Below are 26,248 nucleotides of genomic sequence, written 5' to 3'. Positions count from 1 at the left end.
AGTTTCAATCCATTGTTTCTTGTCTTGTCTTCTGCTGCTTTGGAAAATAGGTTGACCCCCTCAACACAGGCTGATTCAAATACAATCCAGTATTTGAAAGGCTGCCTTCAGCCTTTCAAATACTGGAACACTGCTATCTTGTCACCCCTAGGCCTTCTTTTCACTAGACTAGACAACTCCAATTCCTGCAAATCTATGGAGATTCTCAGTCATCCAGGTCATGGTTGTCCCAAAGGTGAAGAAGCTTCTTGGATGAGAAGCAAAACATCTTTAAAGAAAAAACAGAAAGTCCAGTTGCCTCTTGAAGAAGCATCTTTGGGCAATTCCTGCAACCGTTTTTTGTATGTTTTAACCTCCAGCCCCGTAATTATATTTGTTGCTCTTTTCTGCACTCTTTCCAGAATCTCTACATCTTTTTTATAATATGGTGACCAAAACTGGATGCAGTATTCTAAGTGTTGTTCCGACTTTTTCTTCTTCTCTCTTACCAAACCCATGAAAGAAATGAAATGGGGAAAAAATATTCTGACCAGAATCTCTTGGTTGCTCCTGATAATGATCTGCAAAAGTATGGCTAAATATTCTTTTAGTAGTCTGTAAAATCAGAAATGGTAATTTAAGAAATTGCAATATCCTCATTTCAGTTTTTTCCTTTACATGAGAGAACTAGGTAATTAAACCAGGAAAGTTCATGTGATATCCAATATTGGTAAATTAAGTAAAGTGAGATAACCTAGGATACACAGTATAGCAACTTTAAAGCTGTCTTGCCATCATGTAGTTTTAGACATACTTAAAACCTGATTTTGGAGGCAATATGGAGGTATGCCTACTTGCTTTGCTCACCTGGTTTTAAAGGAGAGATGGAGCTGGATTTACTAATGTAGTACTTGATGACATTGTGGCGTATTAGGTTAGGATTTCTGATAAAATGTAACATCCAAAGATGGCCAAGGTTCCTGATGATATCACAGGGTTTATTTACAACTATGCTTAGGTACTGTATAAAAAAAACGAGTGAAACTCACAGGAGATAAACTTGAACCAAAATTCTAGTGCATGTCTGGTATTCAGAAACACAAATAATAAAATGATGGAGACACTATCTCCACAGTTCAAAGACAAAGTAACAGGAGAAATTGTCCCTGAGATCTTGTTCAATTATTTTCTTTGGAATTTTGGTATTCATAGAAAGGTGTCAAAAGAGGGTAGATGGGATGCAAAGTCAAAGAACCTACAAAAGAATTGGGACTTGTAATTGCAAAACTGCATCTTCCATTTTGCCTTTTTAAAAGCTCCCTCCCATGGATATTATTTGTCATATTGTTTTAAAGATCCATTCAGACAACTGTTTGCTTGCCCGGCAAATAAATGCATGTGTATAATTCATTTCAGGTAGAGGATCCAGTATATCCACAAGCAGTATTTTATTATGAAGTGAATATTCCATCTTTCTAGTAATCAAACTTCAGTACTTCATGCTTATGCTTATGTATGCTGTTATGACAAATAAAATAAATAAAAAATATTGTTGCTGGGAAAATGCAACCTAACTTCCTCAATCTATTACTTTTAATTCCAACGCTGTGGTTAAAGGAAATTGCCACAAAGAGAAACACTACATTACTTCAAAAGTATAGAAGAGCTACAGCATTTTTTTTAAAAAAAATCTGAATTAAGCATGGCGACCTAATTCAAGATCTCAATTTGTGTGGGTAGTTTTATTTTCTTCATGCCTATAATTTAAACTGGCCAAAAAGTGCTTCATTAAAAACAAACAAACATTTGAATAATTGCTGGAAATAAAATCCTCAAGCAGTCCTCCTCCCAATCTAGGTCACGGCTATAAGGAGAAATAATATATTGCTCCTGGGACCTCTTGTGGTTTGGGTCATCTACAGCTTTTGCTAATATCTATTTGATGTAATCTACTTCTTCTGCAATATATGAGCACCATTTAGAGACCTTTCCTCTTTCTGTTCTCTCCTTTTTAAACCTATCTCCAGTACCTCAGCGCACCTCATGATTTGCTGATTGAAGGAGGAAAATAGCATAGCAAATCACACAGACAGTCCATGTGCCCTGAGTATGGATAGGCTTTCAAACTATGTTATATTACTACCATTAGAGGGGCAGCTGTTGCTCATCTCGATAAAGCCTGAAACTGTATATTGCCTGACTTAAGTTTCTGGGGAAAAAAATGTTAGTGTTAAATCTAGGTATATCTCAGCTCCACCTGTACAATGCCAGAGAAAGGTATTTCCTGGAAGACTGAGGTAAGAACCTCTGATTTTTTTCTCCAAGGAAAATTAAAGTATAACAATAATAAATAAACTCATTTAAATTTTGAGCTGGTGCACTGCTCTGATTTTTTTTGCTAAGTTGTTTTATTCTTTCTCAAATATGCAGCACAGTTAACTACCCACTCCACTATGCTCCCCTACTTACCAAGGCCTTCTTCGGACATCATACAGGTCAATCTTATTGGGAGCTCTCCATGGGGAGGCTGCAATGAGAAGAAGCAGTGAAAATTATAATGATTTTTAAGCTACCAAATGTGTGGATATGAGGGAAATTGAGGAGAGAAAGGGAGAGAGCGAAAACAAAACTGACATGGAAAGATTTCTCTGCCAGGAGTGGTATTAAGCAACAAGAATGCTGGGATATGTGAAACTGGGAGGAAAAGCTGCTGTAACATTGTGTTATTCAAATACCTATTACTTTCACAATGCACTGGCTGGCCCTGAAAGAAATGTGTCTAAGGCCCATATTAATCTGAAGTGTTTGAAGGTTGGGTTTGGGGTTTTTTTGCACACTTCAAACACTGTTCTTTGTTTTGGAACATGCGAACTAGAAAACAGTTAACATTTCCGCCAAAAACATCTCTTTTGCTATTTTGATAAATAAGTACAAGGTATATACCAGAGGTGGGTTTTAGCAGGTTCTGACCAGTTTTGGAGAATTGGTAGCGGAAATTTTGAGTAGTTTGGAGAACCGGTAGTAAAAATTCTGATTAGCCCCGCCCCATCTATTCTCTGCTTCTCAAGTCCCAGCTAATCAGGAGGAAATGGGGATTTTGCAGTATCCTTCCTCTTGAGTGGGGTGGGAATGGAGATTTTACAGTAACCTTCCCCTGCCATGCCCACCAAGCCACGCCCACCAAGCCACAGCCACAGAACCGGTAGTAAACAATTTTTTGAAACCCACCACTGGTGTATACAGTAATGGAGGGCATACATTTACATCAAACTTGACTTCCCAGTTTAACCAGCAGTTTGGACCGCAGGACTTTTGACAGAACCTTTCTATTCCTGCCTCAGTATTCTTTGAAGATTCATACGAATGATATGTTTATTGTCATTTATACATATTTTCTATACCTCTCAAGAATTCAGAAGTGCATTTTCAGGCAGAGAAAGTATGACTTTATCAAGGCCAGTAGGTCTGGGAAAACAGTCAACAGCCTCAGAACTTCACATAGGTTTGCAATCCAAGTTTTTAGGGCCAGCAGAATACCTGAGGCTCTGATACTGAAAACCGGTGGCATGAATATTGAAAATGAATGGTGTAATTTCTCACCATTCTAAGGTTGACACTAAGGTAGTGCAATTCTTACAGAAGGATTAGGGTGGTGTTTCAAAAGGCTTCACATTCTCCTTCATAGATTAGAATTGCCGGGAATCGAGCACCATTCAAATTAATTGATTGATTAATTAATTAAACAAATAAAAATGAACCTTAATGTCCTAGTTCTCTCCAAATCAAGGCAGGCAAAGCTAGGAAACAAAAACCACTGGGTCTTTTGCAAAGAACTTTATTGCTAGTACAGTAAAACCCAGGCTCTTGCAAGCCCACTACAGGACTTCTCCAGACCATCCTGTACCTACTGAAATTAAGGTAGAGTTGCTTTGGGCCTTTTTCTCTGGGGTGAAGTGATTCTTGAGTGGTGGGCTGATTTCCACTCCCTTTTTCCTGGGTGCTGCCAGAACTTCAATTTCTCAAATCCATGATATGCCCCATAGACATCACCCCTTTGTCCAGCCTGGACCTTGGTCCTGGCCAATAATGCTAAATGCTTTCACTTAGCTGAGGCTGAACCATGGGCAACGTCCTGACTGTTGGATTTAAAGTAGGTTCAGCTACTTTATTTGCATAACATCCCTAATGTTATGTAAATAATTTGCATAACATCCCTAATGTGGTCCAGGTCATTGTGGAAATTAAAATAGTAGTTGGCCAATGTATAAAAATCCCAGATATTTTGTGAAAAGGCAGGCAAATAAAAGGACACAAGCCATGCTGATTCCCTAAAAGTTACCCATGGACGTTATAAGTTACCTCAAATGTTTGGTGGTTGACAGAGCAGAAGATCAATCAACCTCCTTCTCTGACATCACAACCATGTGAAGAAAATAAGGAAGATGACCTTGATGGAAATATGCAGGAACTGTTAGCTAGGCAAAAGGGGCTGAAGCATTTTTTTAATGAGATTACATTAGGAAATGGCTCAGGCAGATGCCTCTCTAATTCACTGGAGTATAAGAAAAAGGAGGAAATGAGTACAATCATACTTGAAAGATTCTGATACTGTAGCCAGTCTCAATAAAAGTACATTTAACCTTCCTGTGGGTTGATTTCAAGGACTGATCTACTTAGTGGGGCTGACATCTGGCCATACCTTGATACCCGGAATCAAAAGGAAGAGCAGAGAAATAAAGAAGGCAGAGACTTCATTATTCTCCAGCAAAGAAGCTCTTATCCCTCCTATTAGGAGGAACAGTAACAATGATTACTCCCTAACAACGAATGGCCTAGGCCCTAAGATGACTAGGAAAGTAGTGCACTTTATTTCTTCTAACGTGAAAGCCACGACTGTGTTGCTACTCCCACTGTAACATCTCCGAGTTCAAAACTCAACTATTTAAATGCAACCCCACTGTTCAAATTATATTTTCACTCTGTTGGTTGAGAATGTTACAAACCTGGATAGAAGCGGGTTACCCCTGTAGCACTGCCAAAGACTTGCCACAGCAGAGACGGGTCTTCTTTTCGGTTTTCCACAAACACATCCTCTAAGGCTTCCGTCCAGTTCAGTTCATTGAGGATTACAGTGGCTGCAAAAGAGGTGACAAGTTTAGTGTGCTTAAGGTCTAGAGATTTCTTTGACAAATGTGATTGTTCTCAGGCAAGGGAAGAATGCGAGTTGCTTTTGTGAAAGAATGTATGCCCTCCATTAGCAGGATATATTCACTCCATTAGGAGAGCTGTGAAGAGTGACATCAGCTGAAGGATTGTTCCTGGCAATGCCCAGCATCTCCTGTGGAGCTGATTATCATCAATTTGTCACAACAACATAGCTGCTTGCAGGCTATCTCTCTTCAGTGGGACCATTCCTTGGCCTCTTGTTTATATTGCTTATTTACAGACCACCTTTCTATCCGAGATGGAATAAGAAGTGGAAATGACTAGCACATATGTGCGAGGGGAACCTTTATCTTTACTTTAATAATAGTAAAAAAAGACCTGAAACCAACTAAAAGCCAAATAAGAGCATACCCCAAAAGAGGCCCCTTAAAACTTCATTAAATTAAAACAGAGTTTAAAATTCAGAACAGTCGAAAAAACACAAATCAACTCTGTAAGCTAAACCCCCGTATAAAGGTAAACGCTTTGCCTGCCAAAAGGCCAACCATGAAGGACATTATCAGTGCTACTATCAAGGCAACGATTTCATGAAAATACCATGCATAAGTGGGTTTATATAATCAAACATCAACCGGTATGTATTAAGAGCAGTGATAATCAATTGACTATGTCTGAGACGAAGTCCAAAGAGACATGCGTGGTATAAATGATTTAACGCATTAGATTTAATAACTACACAGCCAAACATTATACACAGAACTATGTGAGATGCTCTTAGACTAGAATAAGTTGAAATGGAGACCTTCTGTTTGTTGGTTCTAAAAAGAAATAACCATAAAATATAAATCCATTTGATATGTGTACACTAAGGAATTACTCCTCTAGCATAGTATAATTTGTGATGTGTCTCATATAATGTAATATAATATGAAAATAACATAATAATACAATATACAGAGAGAGATTAATAAAAGAGATTAACTAAAAAGTACCTATGAATTATCAAAAGTTGACTTGAGCCCTACCACCAGAAGTAACAATTTTTAGAGTTGCGCAATGTTCATCTGAGACCTGGAAGAGGATGAGGAAGTGCTAGCTGGTAACCATCATCTGCTAGCTATCAATATACATCTCCATGTATATTGATAGTATCTAATCTATTGATAGTCTATTGATAGCATCTAACATAATCTATAATCTATTGATAGCATCTAACAAAATGAAATTCAACAGTGAAAAAAGTAAGGTTCTACATTTAGGCAAAAAAACACACCAAAATGCACAGGTACCGTATATGTGGTATGTTGCTTAATAATAGTAACTGTGAGAGGGATCTTGGAGTTCTAGTGGACAACCATTTAGATATGAGCCAGCAGTGTGCAGCAGCTGCCAAAAAAGCCAACACAGTTCTGGGCTGCATAAACAGAGGGATAGAATCAAGATCACGTGAAGTGTTAATACCACTTTATAATGCCTTGGTAAGGCCACACTTGGAATATTGCATTCAGTTTTGGTCATCACTATGTAAAAAAGATGTTGAGACTCTAGAAGGAGTGCAGAGAGGAGCAACAAAGATGATTAGGGGACTGGAGGCTACAATACATATGAAGAACGGTTGCAGGAACTGGGTATGTCTAGTTTAACGAAAAGAAGGACTAGGGGAGACATGATAGCAGTGTTCCAATATCTCAGGGTTGCCACAAAGAAGAGGGAGTCAAACTATTCTCCAAAGCACCGAGGGTAGAACAAGAAGCAATGGGTGGAAACTAATCAAGGAGAGAAGCAACTTAGAACTAAGGAGAAATTTCTTGACAGTCAGAACAATCAATAAGTGGAACAACTTGTCTGCAGAAGTTGTGAATGCTCCAACACTGGAAATTTTTAAGAAAACGTTGGATAGCCATTTGTCTGAAATGGTGTAGGGTTTCCTGCCTCGGCAGGGGCAGAAGACCTCCAAGGTCCCTTCCAACTCTGTTATTATGTTATGTTATGTTAATCTGAAAAGGTGATGGCACTGCAGTATGGAAGTCTATGTGCGCCTCCTCCTTCTTGGTGCTCTCATTTGGTAGTTCAACTTTAAGGCTTAGTAAGATAGTTTGCAACACTTTTAAAACACCAACAGGGTAGCTAAGGGAAAGGATATTTTTGCCTGCATTTTGAGGACTTGGAGCATTGTTTAAAAATGTGGTCTTATCCCTTTTTTAATCCTGGTGATCCTGACTACTGCATCCCTCAGCTCAACTCATGGTTCAGAGATACGTAAGCGAATATTATTCATCATGCTGACGGAGGCTAGAATCCAAAACAAGTGAAGAACTCTAGAAATTCTCCTTTCTCCACTTTGACTAGGGATAAAACTAGAATGTCTTACCCCGTTCAAGTCAAACTGTTTCTAGTTCCCCAGTCCTTGCCCAACACTCCCCATTATATCTGCAGACATCTTTGACTGCATGACAATGTTATGGCCATCTTAAAGCCTTCCCAAGAATAAAAATCCATGTACCACGACAGACATTTGACTCCTTGGTTCTCCATACAGATGGGAAATATTCTGTGGGCAGCCAGGTTTCCCCCCCATAAGCCAGTTCAAAAGAGATGCCAAATGAAAGAAATAAAGGGGCTCTATTGGGGTTATTCCCATTCTGGTTATTCCTGGTGGCTTTTGTGTCTAATGCAAAAGCAATTAAGACGCTGACAAACAGAGGCTTTAAATTATTCAGCTATTAAGGAAAGTGATAAGCTCAAAGCAGCTTGACTGTATGATTAATCAGCTGGGGCTGGGATTTAAGCAATGTGTAGAAGAGAGACATTTGGTACTTGTCGCTGCCAGCCTGTTTTTTTTCTCTTTTAAAGGAATCTTCCACTCCCCAAAAAATGCCAGGAACAGTACTCGAGGGGAGAGAAAATCCTGGAAAGTAGCAGCTGAGAGGGGCTGGCAGCTGGACGATTGGGGAGAGAGATGAATTTTGAGCACAGGCTGGCAAGATGAACAAGAAATACCAACCCCACTGACAATCAATGTTCTACTCAACAATTCTCATGTGCATTTTTAAGAGATCACATGTCAGTCTTCCCTAACAAAGGACATCGGTACTAAACAGCAGTCAAGATATACACTTGAAATATTTTACAAGTGAGCAGTAACGAAATTTCCGTCATTTTATCACCAAGGAAATGGAAGACAGCTTCATCACATTTAGTCACAAGTCCAAGCTATTACAAAATATGTTAGCAGGCCCTGGAGTCATGCCCAAAAAGATGGATACAGGAGAGAGTAGCTCTCCACACCTTTGTTAGCTCACACAAACATCTCTTCACCTCTCATCAGTCTCTTGATGCAATTCCTCTGGGAAATGCTCAAATGTATTATGTATGAATTCTGGGCCAATTTCCTACGTATTCTCTTGAATGTATCTGTTGTCCCCTTCGGCTTCCCCAGCAGCTATACTGATCATTATACAAATATATTTCAAAGAGTATAAAGGCACCACTCTTCCATGTGTACCTGCAGTAGATAGAAGCGATCAGATCTTTGGCCTTCACTATTGGAATGTGGACCGGAAGAAATTCCTCATTTACAACCATGCCAGAATATTAAAATAAAATGGGAGACTCTACTTTCATTAAGTATTATCATAGAATTATATCCAGTTCTCAAGTTATTCCAGGTTCTTCAAGACAGAATGGCTGTGAATGGGAACGTTTGCACATACAGTATTGAGCTTTGTATCACGTTATGGAGACATTTCCTTTAACTGTCTGGGGATGATGAATGCTCAAGTGGTATTCTGAAAACATATGAGCTGAGCTCTCTCTTGTAAACTGGCTGTTGAAGGAAGGTTGTGAACCCGCTCTGGATTAGGCAAATGCTGGTTGTTGCATAAACAAATGTCATGACATACATTGAGAAACAACATCTAATCTCCTGTGTGCATTTGGTTCTATGTTATCTTTACTATTGTCTGATCTAACCCTAAAGGATCATTACAGATCATTTGTTTGATCACAAGACAGGAAAACCAGTGCTGCTTGTTAATTCTGCTTAAAGAAATCAACTAGCTTTCTTCTAATTGTGACAACAGTTCTGGCAAATACAGTTTCAAGGATCTTTGAAGATTAGGCATTTCTGCTGGCTAGATTCCTAGTGGTACTGCTCACAGATAATTATTTAGGGAGTTGGCTTCTTGTTCATTCCGATTCTTTTAGGAGCGAAATAAAAAGAAAGCTGGTAAAAGTGCTTTCAGTTAAAAGGTTTGGAACACGTATCTCTGAACGTGGCAGTTTAATGGATTGTGGAAGCTCTTCTCTAATGCAGCACAATGCCTACCCTAAACCTGTTATATATTGCTGGACGCAAACCAGAGGGCACATTCTGGTTGAATCAATATGATGTTTTTTCTCTTCCAGCGGTAAGCAATTATTAAAACTAAATGATCTGCTGGAATCCAAGGTGGAACCGAATCAAATATAAAATAGAACATAGGGAACCCCATGGGACAAACAAGCAGCTCTGATCAACGGGTAATAATATAGTATATAGAACAATCAGGAAATTGATACAGATACCACAGTCTACCAGAGTATGGAGTGCCCTTCTTCAGCTTGGTGCCAACTAGAAGTGTTGTAGTCCAGAATTACCATTCAGAATGCCAAATCAGCTGACAGTTTGGAGAATCCCTGATTGGGAAAAGCTGGTTTGAGAAATGTCATATTCTAGTAATGGTAGAATGAGGAAAAGCCAACTGTTCTTTTGACCTTACATCTGGAGTAAAAGTTGCAAATACCTCTGACAACTTGTTCTGTTGAAATAGGGGTGGGTATGCAACTGAATTGCTGGACTACTGAAGGAAAACATTGGCTATTTGACAGCTGTTTTTTCCAGCTATTTGACAGCTGTTTCTTCTATATGAGAAACAGTCTCATGGGAATTTGGTCCATGAAAGTTTCTTTTTAATGATCTAAAGTTGCTACAGAACTTGCCAAATGTTTAGTTCATTTTTTGCCTAAAGGATACAGGATACCCCAAACAGCAAGTGACGTCTAAAAGCTTTGCAAGGGATCAGAATCTTGGCAATGAGCCTTAGTGCTTTCCATTGCTGCATTTTCAAATATTAGACTCTATTTGTGCCTCATTTCCCTTAATAACTGTAATGTTCTGCCTGGTAGGCTGGATTTGATGATAAACCTGTTAATATTAGGCTATCAGTCACTGTACTGTCATGGCTCTTTTATAACTCTTACAGATAAATAAAGGGAACCCTTAACATTTAAACAACATCAGCACAGTTTCTTCCATCTTGGGAGAAGAATTACTGTATTATTTCCATGAGGTTTATTCAGGCAGACAAAACACAAATACATTCCCTTCCCTCCCTTTTTCTTTTCCATACATCAAGAACCTATGAAGTGAGGAGAAAATACTTTTACCTCTTCAAGCACCTGTTATAATTCGCAACCTCATTTTTTTCAAAGATTCATGACTTGCACAATCTCCAAAGGGTTTAATATATGGAAATAGGAACAAATGGGTTTATTTGTGGTTTCTTAATGTGACTTGCTTAAGCTGTTAACCAGTCCAGAGGCTACAGCAGTTAAAAAGGAGAAGGAGTAGTAGTAGAAGGAGCAACAACAGCTAAGAGGAACATTATGTATAGTTTGCAAATCTGTGCAACTGACATTTATTGTTTGCTTGCTGAACAGATTACGATTAGAACAAACAAGCCTTAGCGCAGGAGCGCAAAGAAAAAGAAAACACCCCACAGGTCCAGGCAGCTCTGCGGGTAGTTTGCTTCTCATCTTCTTGTGTTTCTCAATTCCTTCCTGTCCCTCTAGTCTTTTCTTCTTAATATTTTCAGTATCTCATTTTAACACTTAATCCCGATCATCATCTTCTGTTTCAGTTTCTCTGAATCCTTCTTAAAATGCATTGCAAATATGATATGCATTACATCCATCAAGTCATCAAAATCATTAATAAAGATGTTGGACCGGCACTGGCTTTATCATTTGTAGGGGATGCAGCATATGGCATGGTTATAATTAAGGGTGGATAATAGAGTCTATATTTTATCTTGCTAAAAAGCATTCAGTGAACAACCTGATTGACCAAAGCTCTGATGAGTGATAAAAGTCAGTATCTATGATCCCATCTGGTGACAACCATGGCATTCTGACAATGACTTGTACTGGGACAGGAGTAATTAACAAAGTTGATTACTTAATAAAAGTCCTAAAATAAATAAAAATAGATATGCTGATCATTTGGGAAACTGAAGGGAAGGGGAAGGATTTAATAGATCTGAATGAAAGTGGCCTGATTTATGGTATAGAGTTGAGTTGTAAAGAGGCAAAGGGAAGATTTAATTATGAATGAACAGCCTAAAATCTACATTCTGCAGTATTGTGTCATATATACTTTGGGGATACATATTTTTACTGCAACATGACTAGTATTTCAAATTTTGACTCTAGGCAGCTTGCAGTAAATGCAACAATAAAATTTAATAGTAGAAAAAATACACCTATGGGAAAAGATTACTATTATTATTAAAACATATCCATAAAATGTCCAAATGCAACAATACCATCATATAACTTGCAAGAAAGAAGTCATAAAAATCAGCTGCTAAAATATTCCCTCCATAAAGTTTCTTTAGAAAAAACTGCCTTTTGACAACCTAAACCAACTTAACCTCAGGGGACAAGCTTTTCTAATGTTGGGGAGCTCCAGATCATCAATTCCCTCTTGTCCTATCTCCCCAACATTTAGGACTCAAAAGAGACCTACTCCATTAGAACTTATCCGATCTCCATCCAGGGTGTGCATAGGAAAATAGGAATTCATTGATAAGAGTATATTTGCCTTTGATTGCTCCAATGAATGGTGACAATGAAAGAATAACAGATTGTGAAAAATGTGGGACATTCTGAATGAATGTGATTCAGCACTGAGCAATGTCAACCCTTTAGTTGCTTAAAGTATTTATGTATGCAAGTATATATATATAGCTTGTAATATTACTGGAGATAATAGTGTTGGGGATGTGAATATACATGTAGATAATGCCACATTGTTGGCAGAGAACCTAATGATTTACAACCAATGTTAGACTGTAAGATGCCACAAATAGTATTGTTTTCAAAATTAATCTATCAAAGACTATGGTGGGTGTGTTACATGCAGAAAATGGGAGTGAATAATTAAAAGTGATACAAATGGCAAAAATCAAGATTTTTGAATTTGTATTTGTGTAACTTGGTAGAATACTTACTAAGTATGGAAAATAGGATGAAGAAATTTTAAGATGTATAGACATGCATAGAAAGGTAGTGTAGTCTGTAATGAAGAATGAAAGTTCATTGAAAGAAGTGAAAATTGCTCTGTAGAAGGGAGTGCATGGAAGTAAGAATGATAAAATTAAGGGAATGGCAAACTTAAGAACTGTTATGGTAATGCAAGAAGAGAATGGGGACTGAAACAAATTGTCTTGAATAGGAGAGAGGTGGCCAAGTAAAGCACACAGAAATAATTATCCTGTCAAGTAGTAAAGATCAAACTGCAGGGAACTTAAACTAGGAAAACTAACAGCACACTTATAGAATAAAAGTTTAACTAATTTAAGCAAGAATTATTCCTATATATACAACACATCATGCAGCATGGCAAATATAACCACTTACTGCCTGGCTTCTAAGAGGGCCTGAATGCTTACTAGTGTTGTGAGAGAGCAAACATGTAAAAAAGGGGAGTCAGAAATCATTTTTTTCTTTTATTATTATTTGTTGCACAGTCAGTCCTTCCGAAGGATCTGGGATAGGCAGATCTGGAAGTTTGATGATGTTACAGATATCGTCGCAGGATGGAAGCTGTTCTGAGTAAAGCAGCCTTTTGCAAGTGACTGAGGGTGAATTTGTCAAAGCCAATGGTGTTCAAGTGCTCCATTTATTTTAGGATTGCACTCAAGGCATCCATTACTATTGGTGCTACCTCTGCTTGCTTTTTCCATAGTCATTCTATTTCTATTTGTAGGTTTTCATATTTTGTTATCTTCTTCAGTTCTTTCTCTTCTTTTCTGCTGTCTCCAGGTACTGCTATGTCCACTCTCCAGACTTTTTTCTCTTTCTTATCAACAGTTGTTAAGTCTGGGCTATTATGTGGCAGTCTGTTTGAATTCTAAAGTCCCAGAGCAATTTAGCTTCTTCATTTTCCATTACTTTTTCTATTTTATGGTCCCATCAGTTGTTGTTGTTATTTTTCTTTTGAGCTACAGTATTTTCTTTGGAGGTATTTTAACTTGTTTCATCTATCTCATTTCATCAATTTTAATTTGCTTTGTCTATCTTCTATTTCACACAGAAACCCACACCTACACACCTACATACATACACACACACACACACACGTACACACACATATACACAAAGTATTAATATAATGGAAATTTTGATTTTTAAGTAATTAAAATTAGGATTCAAAATAGTAACATTGCAGTTACATTAACAATATCTACATTTATTGTTGACTAGAAACTCCGTATACTGTAGAATTAGTGCGTGGATTGGAAAAAAATGAACTTATTGCTTTTGATGATTAAGAAAAAAAACCCAGAGAATAGAAGAGAGAGCTTGTCTATAGAGTGACAATATAATTTTGTATTTGTGCTTACAATGGCTATAAAGGAAATAGGAAGCTACTTCTTTCTATTTCTTTCTTTTTCCACATTTGGCTTTTCCTTTGCTGCCTTTCTGTTATCTCTTGTCATTTCACTTTATATTAGTTCTTGTTAGTTTTTATCTTCTGTTTAAAATTCTGAATAAAACTTTTTTCACACTTTTACTTTCCCCTTCTCTATTTCCCCTTCTTTTTGCTTTTGTATTTCTTTTGTATGTTGTATCATAAATTAACAAAATTGTTATAAGCATGAAAAAATATTTTTAATAAAACTATGTTTTAAAAAGGAAGCCTGTATGTATTATTAAAGAGGTGTTCCCTAGTGTGAGAATCTACACATTCCTGCCTTTTCTGTGATATCAAAATAATATTAATAATTATACAGAGATGTGTCAGTAAGCCGGAATTAAATTCAATTCCCTGCATGTTCCATTTTTATATACATCAAAATGGTTATGACATACTGTAAAACCACATTGTTTTGTTATCTGCTATGTAGCAAAATGTTATGAAAGGAGCCATCTTGCCTTACACAGCATAAAACAGAGTAAGACAAGAAATCATACTAAATATATGCGATAACTCTGGCAAGTGTATGTATTTCACACAGAAACAGATTGTGAGATAGCAGCACAATAAAGTACATATGTCAGCCAAAAGACAGTATACATTTCCCAATTTTAGCATGAGCACTGAAAAAGACAACTCTAGGCTAGACTTGGGAAAAAAAAGAAAACAGAATATACAAAGTCACATCAATATCACTCTAAGATTCATCTTATATCACAGAATAAAAATATGACGGCTGCTATATAAAAATAGCATACAGCAAAAAACACCAGAGCAGCCAACACTACCCTCAATCACAATTCTAAAGCTTGTAGGAAAAGCTATATTGTGATATGAAATGCCCTTGACTTAGGGCTGCCTATCAGCTGTCCTGTTCATTGCATGTGTCTTCCCAATGATAATTCTGATGTTCCATCATAGAGAGACCTCTTCTTTTATGCAGCTAGAACTATCTCCTCAGCTGGAATGACTGGGGAAACTATACGGAAGAGGTGAGTTTCTATATCAGAGTTTCTTCTGAATCAGCAAACTAGGAATGTTCAGGTGTTCTGCAGCTGAAAACCTGACCTACTTATAGAATACTTTGTGCACCAGTTGTGCCTATTCTAGATTCATGGACTCTCTGGTTACACTTTGACTCCTGCAATGATACTACATGAGGCTATGTTTGCATATTATTCAGAAATTAGGTTTGGTCAAAAAAGCAAGCAGTTATGAGTGTAGTTCAATGTGCACTTGTAAAATGTTACTATGTGAGCTGCACTGGTTGCCAATGGGCTTACAGGTGCAATTCAAGAAGCTGATGGTCACTTGTACATGGCACAAGACCTGATCTGTCTCCAATGATCTCTGCTTCTTCAATGAGATCTGGAAGAATTGGCACGCTACAGATCCCATCACTTCAAGCAGTGTCATCTTTTGTGATCCAGGAATCGTGTCTTTTTTGTTGGAGCACCTGCCCTATGGAATAACATTTCCCCCAAATTTGGATGGCCTTGGTATTGGCAGTCTTTGGAGAAAGACATGGCTCTTCCTGAAGGTACTGGGCCAGAAAGTAATGTGATGCTGTTTTAAATGTGAATTGCTTCTGTTGCTATGTATTTTACTTATTTCTTCTGAATTTTTTTAAAAATACATTTGAATCCTCTTATAAGCCAACCAGAGTTGCACAATTCATGGGCAGCTACTGTATATAGATTGAAATAATAAAATAGAATAAACAAATCTTCCCATAGTTTTTTGTTTTTTTACTTTTTAAAAATAAAGAATCAAGTTTCTATTCTTTGTGTATATAATAAAAGAGCCTTTGAAACTGCACAGACAGTGCTGTTGGAAGCTTAGAAATCACAGTGAGGAATAATTTGCTAAAAACTGCTGATGGATGAGTCTCCCTGATCATTAAATGCTGTTTGAGAATATGTGTGTTCAGTCTGCAGGAAAAGTAGGAAAGCAGATTTTGTAATCGGATTATGCTGGTGTTTGAGTTATAAGAAGAATACAAAGTTTAAGAGCAACCAGCAATATTAGATAAATGAGACTAAATGGAAGCTATCTGGACACAACAATCTCTCAGGGCAACATCACCCAAAATCCATGAATCTATGATCAAAATGACCTTCAGGCATTCTACTAAAATGACACATGAATAATATGTAAATATCCCATCATCTCTGATAGGAGATCATTGGTGTAGTTTTTTGTAGGCCATGGTTATACATTGAGATGAATGAGACATTATGTATGGTTGTAACCCGAAGAACTAAAAAAATTGTGAGATTAGGAATAAATGAACATAGATAAATGAATATAGAAAGGGATAAATCCCCATGTCTATCTGTTTGAAAGGACAATAACAAGAGATTGTGGTATTGTAGTTCATCACATAATGGAGGGTACCATTTTAACTTGATGTAGATAGTGATAATTTTCTTCATTACAGGCCATTCCCCAAAGGGTTGCTATGTAACAGACGTTCCTGCATTGTTTTTTAAAGGTATGCATTAAGAACTCTTAATTTAACCTACAGGAAACAGATCTGAACTTGCTGATGAATGATAGGTCAACTGAAATAAACTACAGAATTTTATCCAAATTTTAGAACAGAATTTTCCTTTGTAGAAATGGAAAGTAAATGTAAGAGGATTTTTTTTTGGCATCTCTGTATGCTTCTTCTGGATAAGAAACAGGCATATACCACTGACCAACTTCCATAATTTTACAAGGGCCGTTTCTTAATCACAGATATAAAAACTGCTCTAAATTGTGTTACAGAATAAGCTTTTTCACATGGAAAGCTGCTTGTGGAAGCCTCTAACTATAACCATCTTCTCCATGCAATCACAAAACTTCACAGCACAAGGCCTGCAGTAGAACAAATTGCATTGTCTACCTGCCGAGGTGCTTTTTGCATGAAGAGAGTTACCATGGTAAGCAGTGAAAGCAGCCTCCCCTTGGCAGCAGGTACATAATCTCTACTCTTGAAGATTACTGCTTACTTCATTTGGCCAATTTGAAAATGGAATTTAGTACAGAATTCCTGATAGGTGGCCATATTCCATTTGGCTCACTTGTGACCAAGCTGAAGCAGGTCTATAATGGAATTGATCAGACACGGGGGATGATGTCATGGGGAGTTTGCTGTCCAAATACAGCAGGCCTAAGGAGGGTGGGTGGGGAGGAGACAACTAGGATGGCTACAAGGTTCTTCCTGCAAGTCCATTAAAATCTACACAAACTCAACGTGAAACTATCAAGTTTGTTGTCCATTCAAAGCAGATGTAAGAAGAGAAAGTACTGGAGAAATCGATATTTTGTTTTCTTTGTTCAGCTATTACAGAGATTGAACATTATCAGTACATGTAACGTTCTTCTCAGCCTGAATAATGCAAACATAAAGCTATGTTAGATTGATTTAATATTTGATTGCCAGTAAGAAAATCAAAAAAATAAATAAGAGAAGGCATCCATAATGATATGTCAGAATGACCTTGGAAGATAGGAGGAAGAGCTGTAGTCTAGACAGAGATCTGATAAAGGGAATCTGACTCTGAAAGAGGAGTGGGTGGTGGTATAGAAATTGCCTCAGAAGGGACCCTCCTTTTATATTTTTTAAAAAATCCACTGCCTCTTTCATCCTTCCACCAAGTTATGAGGATAACACCACACACTTCAGTGGAAATCTTTAACATACTTTTCACTCTATTTCAAACTGCTTCTATGCAGGGATGGGCTTCAAAAATTTTAGCAAGGGATTCTCTGACCGGTTGCTGGGTGGCCTTGGCCATGGTGGGTATGGTCTAATCAGCCTCCTGCACCACAGTGGGGGGAGAGCGTTTTTGCTCTCCCCAGGCTCCGGAGGCTTTTCTTGAGCCTCCAGGAGGGCGAAAATGGCCTCCCTGGGCTCTGGAGGCCCTACTGAACTTCCGGTAGGCCCATTTTTCACCCTCCCCGAGCCTCTGCGTGCACCCTGCACTTATCTACATCCAAAACGGCTGCTTGGGGACTTCTGGGAGGGACGGGGTGAGTAGAGCCAGCCAGGAGTAGGTTTTCTCCAAACTGCACAGAATCTTAACTAGAGGTTCTTCTGAACCCCTGCAAACCCCCAGCAGCCCACCCCTGCTTCCATGTGGTCTTACTTCAACTTTACATGTGTTTTTTGGGGAGTTTAATGCATTTATAATACCCTTTTTTTTTAAAAAAAGGGACGCGGTGGCTCAGGGGCTAGGACGTTGAGCTTGTTGATCGAAAGGTTGGCAGCTCGGTGGTTCGAATCCCTAGTGCTGCCGTGTAACAGGGTGAGCTCCCGTTACTTGTCCCAGCTTCTGCCAACCTAGCAGTTTTGAAAGCATGTAAAAATGCAAGTAGAAAAATAGGGACCACTTTTGGTGGAAAGGTAACAGCGTTCTGTGCACCTTTGGCGTTGAGTCATGCCGGCCACATGACCATGGAGACGTCTTTGGACAGCGCTGGCTCTTCGGCTTTGAAACGGAGATGAGCACCGCCCCCTAGAGTTGGCAATGACTAGCACGTATGTGCGAGGGGAACCTTTACCTTCACCTACTACCTTTTTATGCAAGGATTCCTACTTTCTCTTCTTGCAGTCATTCTACTTTCACTTTGGTTGCTTTCACTTCTTTCCTTTACTTTCATTCCATTTCTCATTCTTGAAACTAACAGGAAAGATCGGACCTGGATTCAGAACTTCTCATTGCTCTTTCAACCTTCACTAATTTTCTCAGTCACACTTCTATTTTCATTCGTTTGTCATGTGTATATATGAATAGATCTATACTTAAACAATGTGTTTGAAACAGAGAGAATATTCTAAGCAGACACTATAATAATAACAACAGAGTTGGAAGGGACCTTGGAGGCCTTCTAGTTCAACCTCCTGCCCAGGCAGGAAACCCTACACCATCACTCAACCCTACACTCATAAAATAGCGACCATTCTTGTTTCTTTTTTGGGCCTCTGAAATACCCAGTCATTTTTTTCTACATTCTCCTATGTTATTTGCACCCATTCATTTATGTTGCCTAGCAGGATAATTTTCTCCCCTGGATTGCATTTATTCATAACGTTGCACAATTTTTCACAGAACTCATCTCTGGTTCTTCCATTATCCCCTCTCACTGGAGCATAATGTGCAACTATCTATTGTATGAATCTGTAGTTTTGTACACATTCATTGCAATTGTGTGACTGTAATGTATGTAATCCATTTCAATGTTAATTCTGAATTGGCTTTTGTTAAGGACAAACCACAATGTTAGTCTTTGAACGGAATTGCATTTTCAAAACTCTCACAGCAGTGTTACTGAAACCCAATTCAAAATCTCCCTAATGTTATCCCTCGATTCCCCATTATGGATGGTAAACAGCAACCACGGATTTTGCAAGAAATACAAGCACAAGTTGTAATGGGATTGAAACGAACAAACTGTGTCACTTGATTTACTGAGCTGAAATTTCTGTGCCACCTTCCTAGTACTCCACCCTCATCTAAGAATTTCAGCACTGAAGCAATGGAGGGGCACTATCGCTAGCTGGCATGCTAATTAAAACATTTATATAACACTCTCCATAGTCACCCGTCACTACACACACTAATTGCATTTTAATATATTTTTTAATTTACCATGCTAGTTTTAATTAAATCTGTAATCACTTGCCAAAGAGGGGCGGGAAGAAGGTGTGGCCTAGATCCTTGCTCTTCCTAGCTGGGCAAAAAGATTGCTTTGAACCTTTACATTTAGGCTGATAGTGGATTCCTCCATAAAGGAAGGCACCCCAAAAGGATGGAAGAGGGAACCTAATTGCACAAGAAGAAGAACCTGTCCAGGAGGGAGGAAGTCTGAACAGGGAAAAACCTGTGAGAAATCAAGGTTTAATCAAAGGTTTAGAGCAGGAGTCTCCAACTCTGGCAACTTTAAGACTTGTGGACTTCAACTCCCAGAGTTCCTCAGCGAGCTTTGTTGGCTGATGAACTCTGGGAGTTGAAGTCCACAAGTCTTACATTTGCCAAGGTTGGAGACTCCCTGCTTTAGAGAGTCCCCTTATCAAGCAGAATGATTTATTATCTTAGCGTTTTAATATGTTTCCATTCAAATCAGGCATGAGGCAAAAGATGATACACAGAGACCAGTAACCTCTTTGAACATGAAAATCTATAACGTGTTAAACTCTTTTTTTTAAAGTATGGCTTTCCCTCACAGGGAAGTTTAAAAGAATGCTTGGCTACCTCTCTGCACCACACTCCTCCATACATTAGGATTTTACCAATGGTGGGGTGCTCTCAGTTCTGTCCGGTTCTATAGAACCGGTAGTAAAACTGGTGGGAGGCTCTGCCCACCCGCCACGATGTCACCAGAAGCGCACTCCCATTGTGAACTGATAGTAAACGTAAGTGGAACCCGCCCCTGGATTCTACTTATAACGAATGAAATCCTTTTCACAGCCTTAGTAGTTTTCATGACCGTGTTGCCATGGGGAAATGTAGTGCATGATAGTCTGTGTAACATTTTCATAATATTTTGTAATATCGTAATAAATACTTTCTTTCTTTAAATCTTTCTTTCTGAATTTATATCCCATTTTTTAAACTTTCTTTCCAAACCAGGCAGCTCAAGGTACCTAACAGTAAAAAGGAAAATAAGAGATTGAATATATATCACAGTGGTGAAATCCAAATTTTTTTACTACCGGTTCTGTGGGCGTGGCTTGGTGGTCGTGGCAGGAGGATACTGCAAAATCTCCATTCCCACCCCACTCCAGGGGAAGGATACTGCAAAATCTCCATTTCCACCCCACTCCGGGGCCAGCCAGAGGTGGCATTTTCCAGTTCTCCGAACTACCCAAAATTTCTGCTACCGGTTCTCTGAACTGCTCAAAATTTCCGCTACTAGTTCTCTAGAACCTGTCAGAACCTGCTGGATTTCACCCCTAATCTGCATGTATATTATACTGCATGTACCTCCTAGTGAATGGGATGGAAGCAACAATATGCTAGCTTGCAAGTTAACCTGCAGAGACCTTAGCTTGTACAGAAAAGTGTAAGTATGCTTGAAGGGAAATTGGTTTTTACTGTGCTTGTGATATACAGTTCAAAATGTGCAGAAACTAACTGGGATTGGCCTTACTATTAAATGGGGAATAGTGCAAATGGCAGCTGCATGTAACTAAGTATAAATCTCTGTGTTACTAAAAGTCAAGTCTGGTTACAGATCCAGGCAATACAAAAACGTAATATTATATACTCAATTTAAAAAAGTCTGTGATTATGCTTCATCCATTTTAATATTAATGAATCATTAATTATCTACTGGTTACCATACAAACTCACAACAGCAAAATGTTATGTGAAAGTCTCAGTTGACCAAAGCCAAGAGACAGGGGTCAGTATTTGTGATAGTATCTGAGAAGAACAATTGTATACAGGAGATTTTGACTTGAAAGCAAGAGGAGTAAATCACATGAAATGAAGAAAAACAGATATATTTGTTCGTAAAAATAACCAGAGGGGTAAATAAATGCAACAAATCTGAATTAAGTTTGTCTGATTTTGTGAAATGGAACTGATGAATCCTGCAGGGAAGTGAAGGTTTAGGCTTAATTATGAAAGAAAGGCTACAATGTATGTCAGCAAAAAATTAATTACTGTCATTTAGTTTGTTGTGGGTGTATTTGAAAGTGTGAATTCATATCTGTTTATTGTTGTATTCTTTTACACTCCAGTGAATGGTGATGATGGAAAAAAACAGGGATGAAGTTTTGGAGAAAAATAGTAAGTGAATAAATGTGATCTGAGGAGGAAAATACGTTGAATATGTGAAAACAAGAAGAAAGGAAGCACATTAAAACTGGCTGGGTGATTTGTGGACCTATAAATGAATAAAATTGTGACCATTTGCTGAGTATCTGCTTTAAAAAGTCCATTTCAGGTATGTGCTTATCTCTCATCTTCTTTTTTGCATTGCAAAATAATGATTGCTGCAAAAAAATGATGAGAGAAAGTTATTGTATAATCTGCAGAGAGATTAAAAAGATGATTGGAAAGAATGTAGTCAAACAGAAAAAGGAATGGTTAAGACTGAAAGAGGCAAAGAAAAGTCAGACTGGTTTTGTTATTATTATTCGTAACTGGATTCGTAACTGGATTCGTAACTGGATTCGTAACTGGATTCGTAACTGGATTCGTAACTGGATTCGTAACTGGATTCGTAACTGGATTCGTAACTGGATTCGTAACTGGCTGACCAACCGCACTCAACGTGTAGTCCTCAACGGAACTACATCCACATGGAGGGAAGTATGCAGTGGAGTACCCCAAGGCTCTGTTTTAGGCCCAGTACTCTTCAACATCTTCATCAATGACTTGGACGAGGGGATAGATGGGGAACTCATCAAATTTGCAGATGACACCAAGCTGGCAGGAATAGCCAACACTCCAGAAGATAGGCTCAAGTTACAGAAAGATCTTGACAGACTTGAACATTGGGCGCTATCTAACAAAATGAAATTCAACAGTGAAAAAAGTAAGGTTCTACATTTAGGCCAAAAAACCAAAATGCACCAGTACCGTATATGTGGTACCTTGCTCAATAGTAGTACCTGTGAGAGGGATCTTGGAGTCCTAGTGGATAACCATTTAGATATGAGCCAGCAGTGTGCAGCAGCTGTTAAAAAAGCCAACACAGTTCTGGGCTGCATAAACAGAGGATAGAATCAAGATCACGTGAAGTGCTAGTACCACTTTATAATGCCTTGGTAAGGCCACACTTGGAATATTGCATCCAGTTTTGGTCGCCACGATGTAAAAAAGATGTTGAGACTCTAGAAAGAGTGCAGAGAAGAGCAACAAAGATGATTAGGGACTGGAGGATAAAACATATGAAGAACGGTTGCAGGAACTGGGTATGTCTAGTTTAACAAAAAGAAGGACTAGGGGAGACATGATAGCAGTGTTCCAATATCTCAGGGGCTGCCACAGAGAAGTGGGAGTTGGGCTGTTCTCCAGAGCACCTGAGGGTAGAACAAGAAGCAATGGGTGGAAACTGATCAAGGAAAGAAGCAACTTAGAACTAAGGAGAAATTTCCTGACAGTTAGAACAATTAATAAGTGGAACGACTTGCCTTCAGAAGTTGTGAATGCTCCAACACTGGAAATTTTTAAGAAAATGTTGGATAACCATCTGACTGAGATGGTGTAGGGTTTCCTGCCTGGGCAGGGGGTTGGACTAGAAGGCCTCCAAGGTCCCTTCCAACTCTGATGTTATGTTATGTTATGTTATGTTATGTTATGTTATTATTATTATTATTATTATTATTATTATTATTATTAATAATAATAATAATAATAATAATAATAATAATAATAATAATAACAACAACAACAATAGTAATAATAAATGTTTTAGAAGTGAGTGAAAAGGGCTAAACAAAAAGACCCCAGTATAGAGGAGTTTGGAATGAAATATAAAAATGATTAAATATTTTGGGATGGGATTTCATCAAGGATAGCAGGTTACACATAGTTGACCTAAAATTAGAATAATTAAATGAATTAATATATGCGGCATACTTTTGTATATAGTTTACAAACAATGGGGAAATGGAGTAAGAAATGTTAAGCTGTAGAAATGCTGGAAGAATGATACTGTGATCTTCAAATAAAGATTGTGTATAAGAACATGCCTATTTTGTGTTATGGAAAAGAGGGTTGGGTAAGTCAAGAGAGACATACATAGTGGATTGTGGCAGGAGTGGGGTGCAATAAAGCAGGACGAGATTGGGTCAATGAATGAATGGATGCCAAGGATTATGTAAAAAAGAGAGTGACTATTAGGGAAGAAGTATGTTGAAATGATTTGATCATACAGAGAAAATTAATGTGGATCGAAACAAACCTATAAAGAGGCGATGTCGAGAAGAAGGGCAAAACTGAGAAAAATTGTGGCTGGTTGCAGTTAATAAAATCCTGAAAGAAAGAGAAGTGAGAAATATAAAGAACACAAAACTTGAGAAATGATGCATAGACCTGGTTGAAGCAAGGATGGCTTGCAAGAACAAAAATGGTTTGGAAAATATAGTGAATGATTTTGCTACAAACAGGTTTAGCCAATACTTTCTTTTCCTTTTGTCATCTCAAAAATAACATGATAAAATACTTTAACATTTAAATGATCTATTCAATTAATTAGTTCAATTCTTAGGTGCAGTCTTATACACCCAATTTTCAATGAAGTGTATGAATTAAAGAAATTATATGAAAAGTATTCTGTTTTTCTTACTTACTTGAGATACAAACTGCTACTGCACAAAGAAATAATTTCTCTAGTGCTATTCTATAACACTCCAAGAGGACATTTAATGGATACCGAATAGTAAGACACATGGGCAAGATGTAGGTGAAAGAAAGATCATTCCCAACTTTATTGTACCTATGTGAAAATCAATTCTCCTTCCAGTCAGTAAACCCAGTTGAGTCAAAATGAGCAGCAGTAAATACAAGGTTTTGTTCCAAGTCCTCTAGTTCTAATATTACATATTGCAAAGGCATGATGCCTTATAACATAAAGAAGATGTGAATGAGAAATCCCAAAGTTGTGGTACTGCACTTTTTTTAGGATTATAGGATATTTCCAAAGTCTATCTTCAGTGATATGGCTATCACTGAAAAACAGAAAAATAGAAGAAGTAAAACATCTGCTGAATTCTCTAGATCAAATGACTCCCCCTCTCGCTAATTGTTGAGAAATAACTCAATTTTGCAAAGACATGAGAAAAACTGAGCCAAAAGAGGGAACTATCCTTGGTGCTGAAAAAAAGGCCAGCGCAGTCCAACCCAGCCCAGCCCTTAAGGCAATCCCTTCATTCCGGAAAAAGATGAATTTTAATGAGGAGGAGCTCCTCATTATACAGAGTTTCTTTGCAAACACATGTGACGGTCCATAGAAACTTAATGTTGTCAGGTTAGCAACCCAGTTCTCAAGCAGCTTTCAGGGTATCTGTGGAAGGTAATAGATTATCTCAGCATGATTGAGAGAAGAGCGTAACATGTGTATAGGAGCCTGAACTGGAAGGAGCATTTGATGTGCTTTTTACCGGGGACTGTTTTAGCTATTTTTTGTGTGAGGAGAAGTTCCTAGACACTGTGTGGAAGATGCTAATCTTCCAAAGAGAGCATTAATGATAATAATAACCCTTAATGATAGCAACTTTTTGTTGCTATCATTAAGGGTTAAATTGCAACCTATGACCATCATTTGTGTTGTAAATGTTGTACCTTTGATGAAGGGTTTTTTTTCTCTTTTATGTACACTGAGAGCATATGCACCAAAACAAATTCCTTGTGTGTCCAATCACACTTGGCCAATAAATTCTATTCTATTCTATTCTATTCTATTCTATTCTATTCTATTCTATTCTATTCTATTCTATTCTATTCTATTCTATTCTATTCTATTCTATTCTATTCTATTCTAATGCACCAAAGTCAAGGCTCCTTGCTTTGCTGTGATATTTTGTAAATCTGGGCAATAGATGTCATACATAACAGCGCAGCATGAAGTGTGGATCCAGTTATCTTAACTATGGATAAAATTTCCCTTCACCACCTCCATGAAAAAGGCAGGTTAAAAAAAGTGTGGCTTCATTTTCCCTCAGTGACAACGTCAGGGGCACTAAACTCACCATGCTGTAAGGTCACTGCATTTAGTACAAGCCACTTGGGAAACAAGAATCCCAGGGAGAGGCAAATGGAGAACAAAAGGCAGTAATGGAAAGAATTCTAAATTGCTGCAAGCAGAAGCTAATAGGCTGCAATTCAGCTGGTTGGAAAAGAAAATTTGCTTCCCCCAAGGAAATTCAATACTGCCCTAAATACATGCCAATGACCATTCTGAAATATAATAATTTACATATGCACTTCTCCATAATGGGTGTTAATCAAATTCTGTACTTTTCAATTTTAGCCCACCAGCTCCCCCCACAAAAAAAAGGAAAAGAAAAAAAGGCTGTTTCTATAAGCTCTATCGTTCAAAATGTCTTGCCTTCAAAATGTATAAATTTCACATTATTATTCAGGCATGATAGCACCAGAATAATTAAGGTTGCATCAAGAATATAATAGGGGCTAAAACATTTAATATCTCCAAAAGTACACGATCAATCTTAATGAAACTTTCTAGGGGGTTAGTTCCAAGGACTTTTCAATTTTCTAAACAGTTATGGTTTACAATGCTTGAATGTTAAGGGACAAAAACTGGATTTTGAAAGACAAGCAGTGTGTTCCCACTCCTTTTGAAATGCATTTTTGGCAAAATACCGAAAATTCATACCAGGCAGTTTGTAGCTTCAGTAGT

The 26,248-nt window shown here is 37.9% G+C and overlaps 1 protein-coding gene across 3 annotated transcripts in view; it reads right to left on the bottom strand.

Moving 5' to 3' along the window:
• CACNA2D2 (calcium voltage-gated channel auxiliary subunit alpha2delta 2) overlaps positions 1-26,248 on the bottom strand; it is a 663,083-nt gene that overhangs the window by 143,676 nt on the left and 493,159 nt on the right. For all 3 annotated transcript variants that reach the window (XM_058167293.1, XM_058167292.1, XM_058167291.1), the window contains exons 6-7: positions 4,983-5,114; positions 2,449-2,506 (exon numbers count right to left, since the gene is read on the bottom strand). In XM_058167293.1, coding sequence (XP_058023276.1) covers positions 2,449-2,506; positions 4,983-5,114 — 190 coding nt within the window. The remainder of the gene's footprint in view (positions 1-2,448; positions 2,507-4,982; positions 5,115-26,248) is intronic.

The sequence above is a fragment of the Ahaetulla prasina genome, chromosome 2, assembly GCF_028640845.1.
Source record: "Ahaetulla prasina isolate Xishuangbanna chromosome 2, ASM2864084v1, whole genome shotgun sequence".
NCBI lineage: Eukaryota > Metazoa > Chordata > Lepidosauria > Squamata > Colubridae > Ahaetulla > Ahaetulla prasina.
The sequence above is the reverse complement of the archived record's forward strand: the minus strand, read 5'-3'. Positions and strand labels throughout refer to the sequence as shown.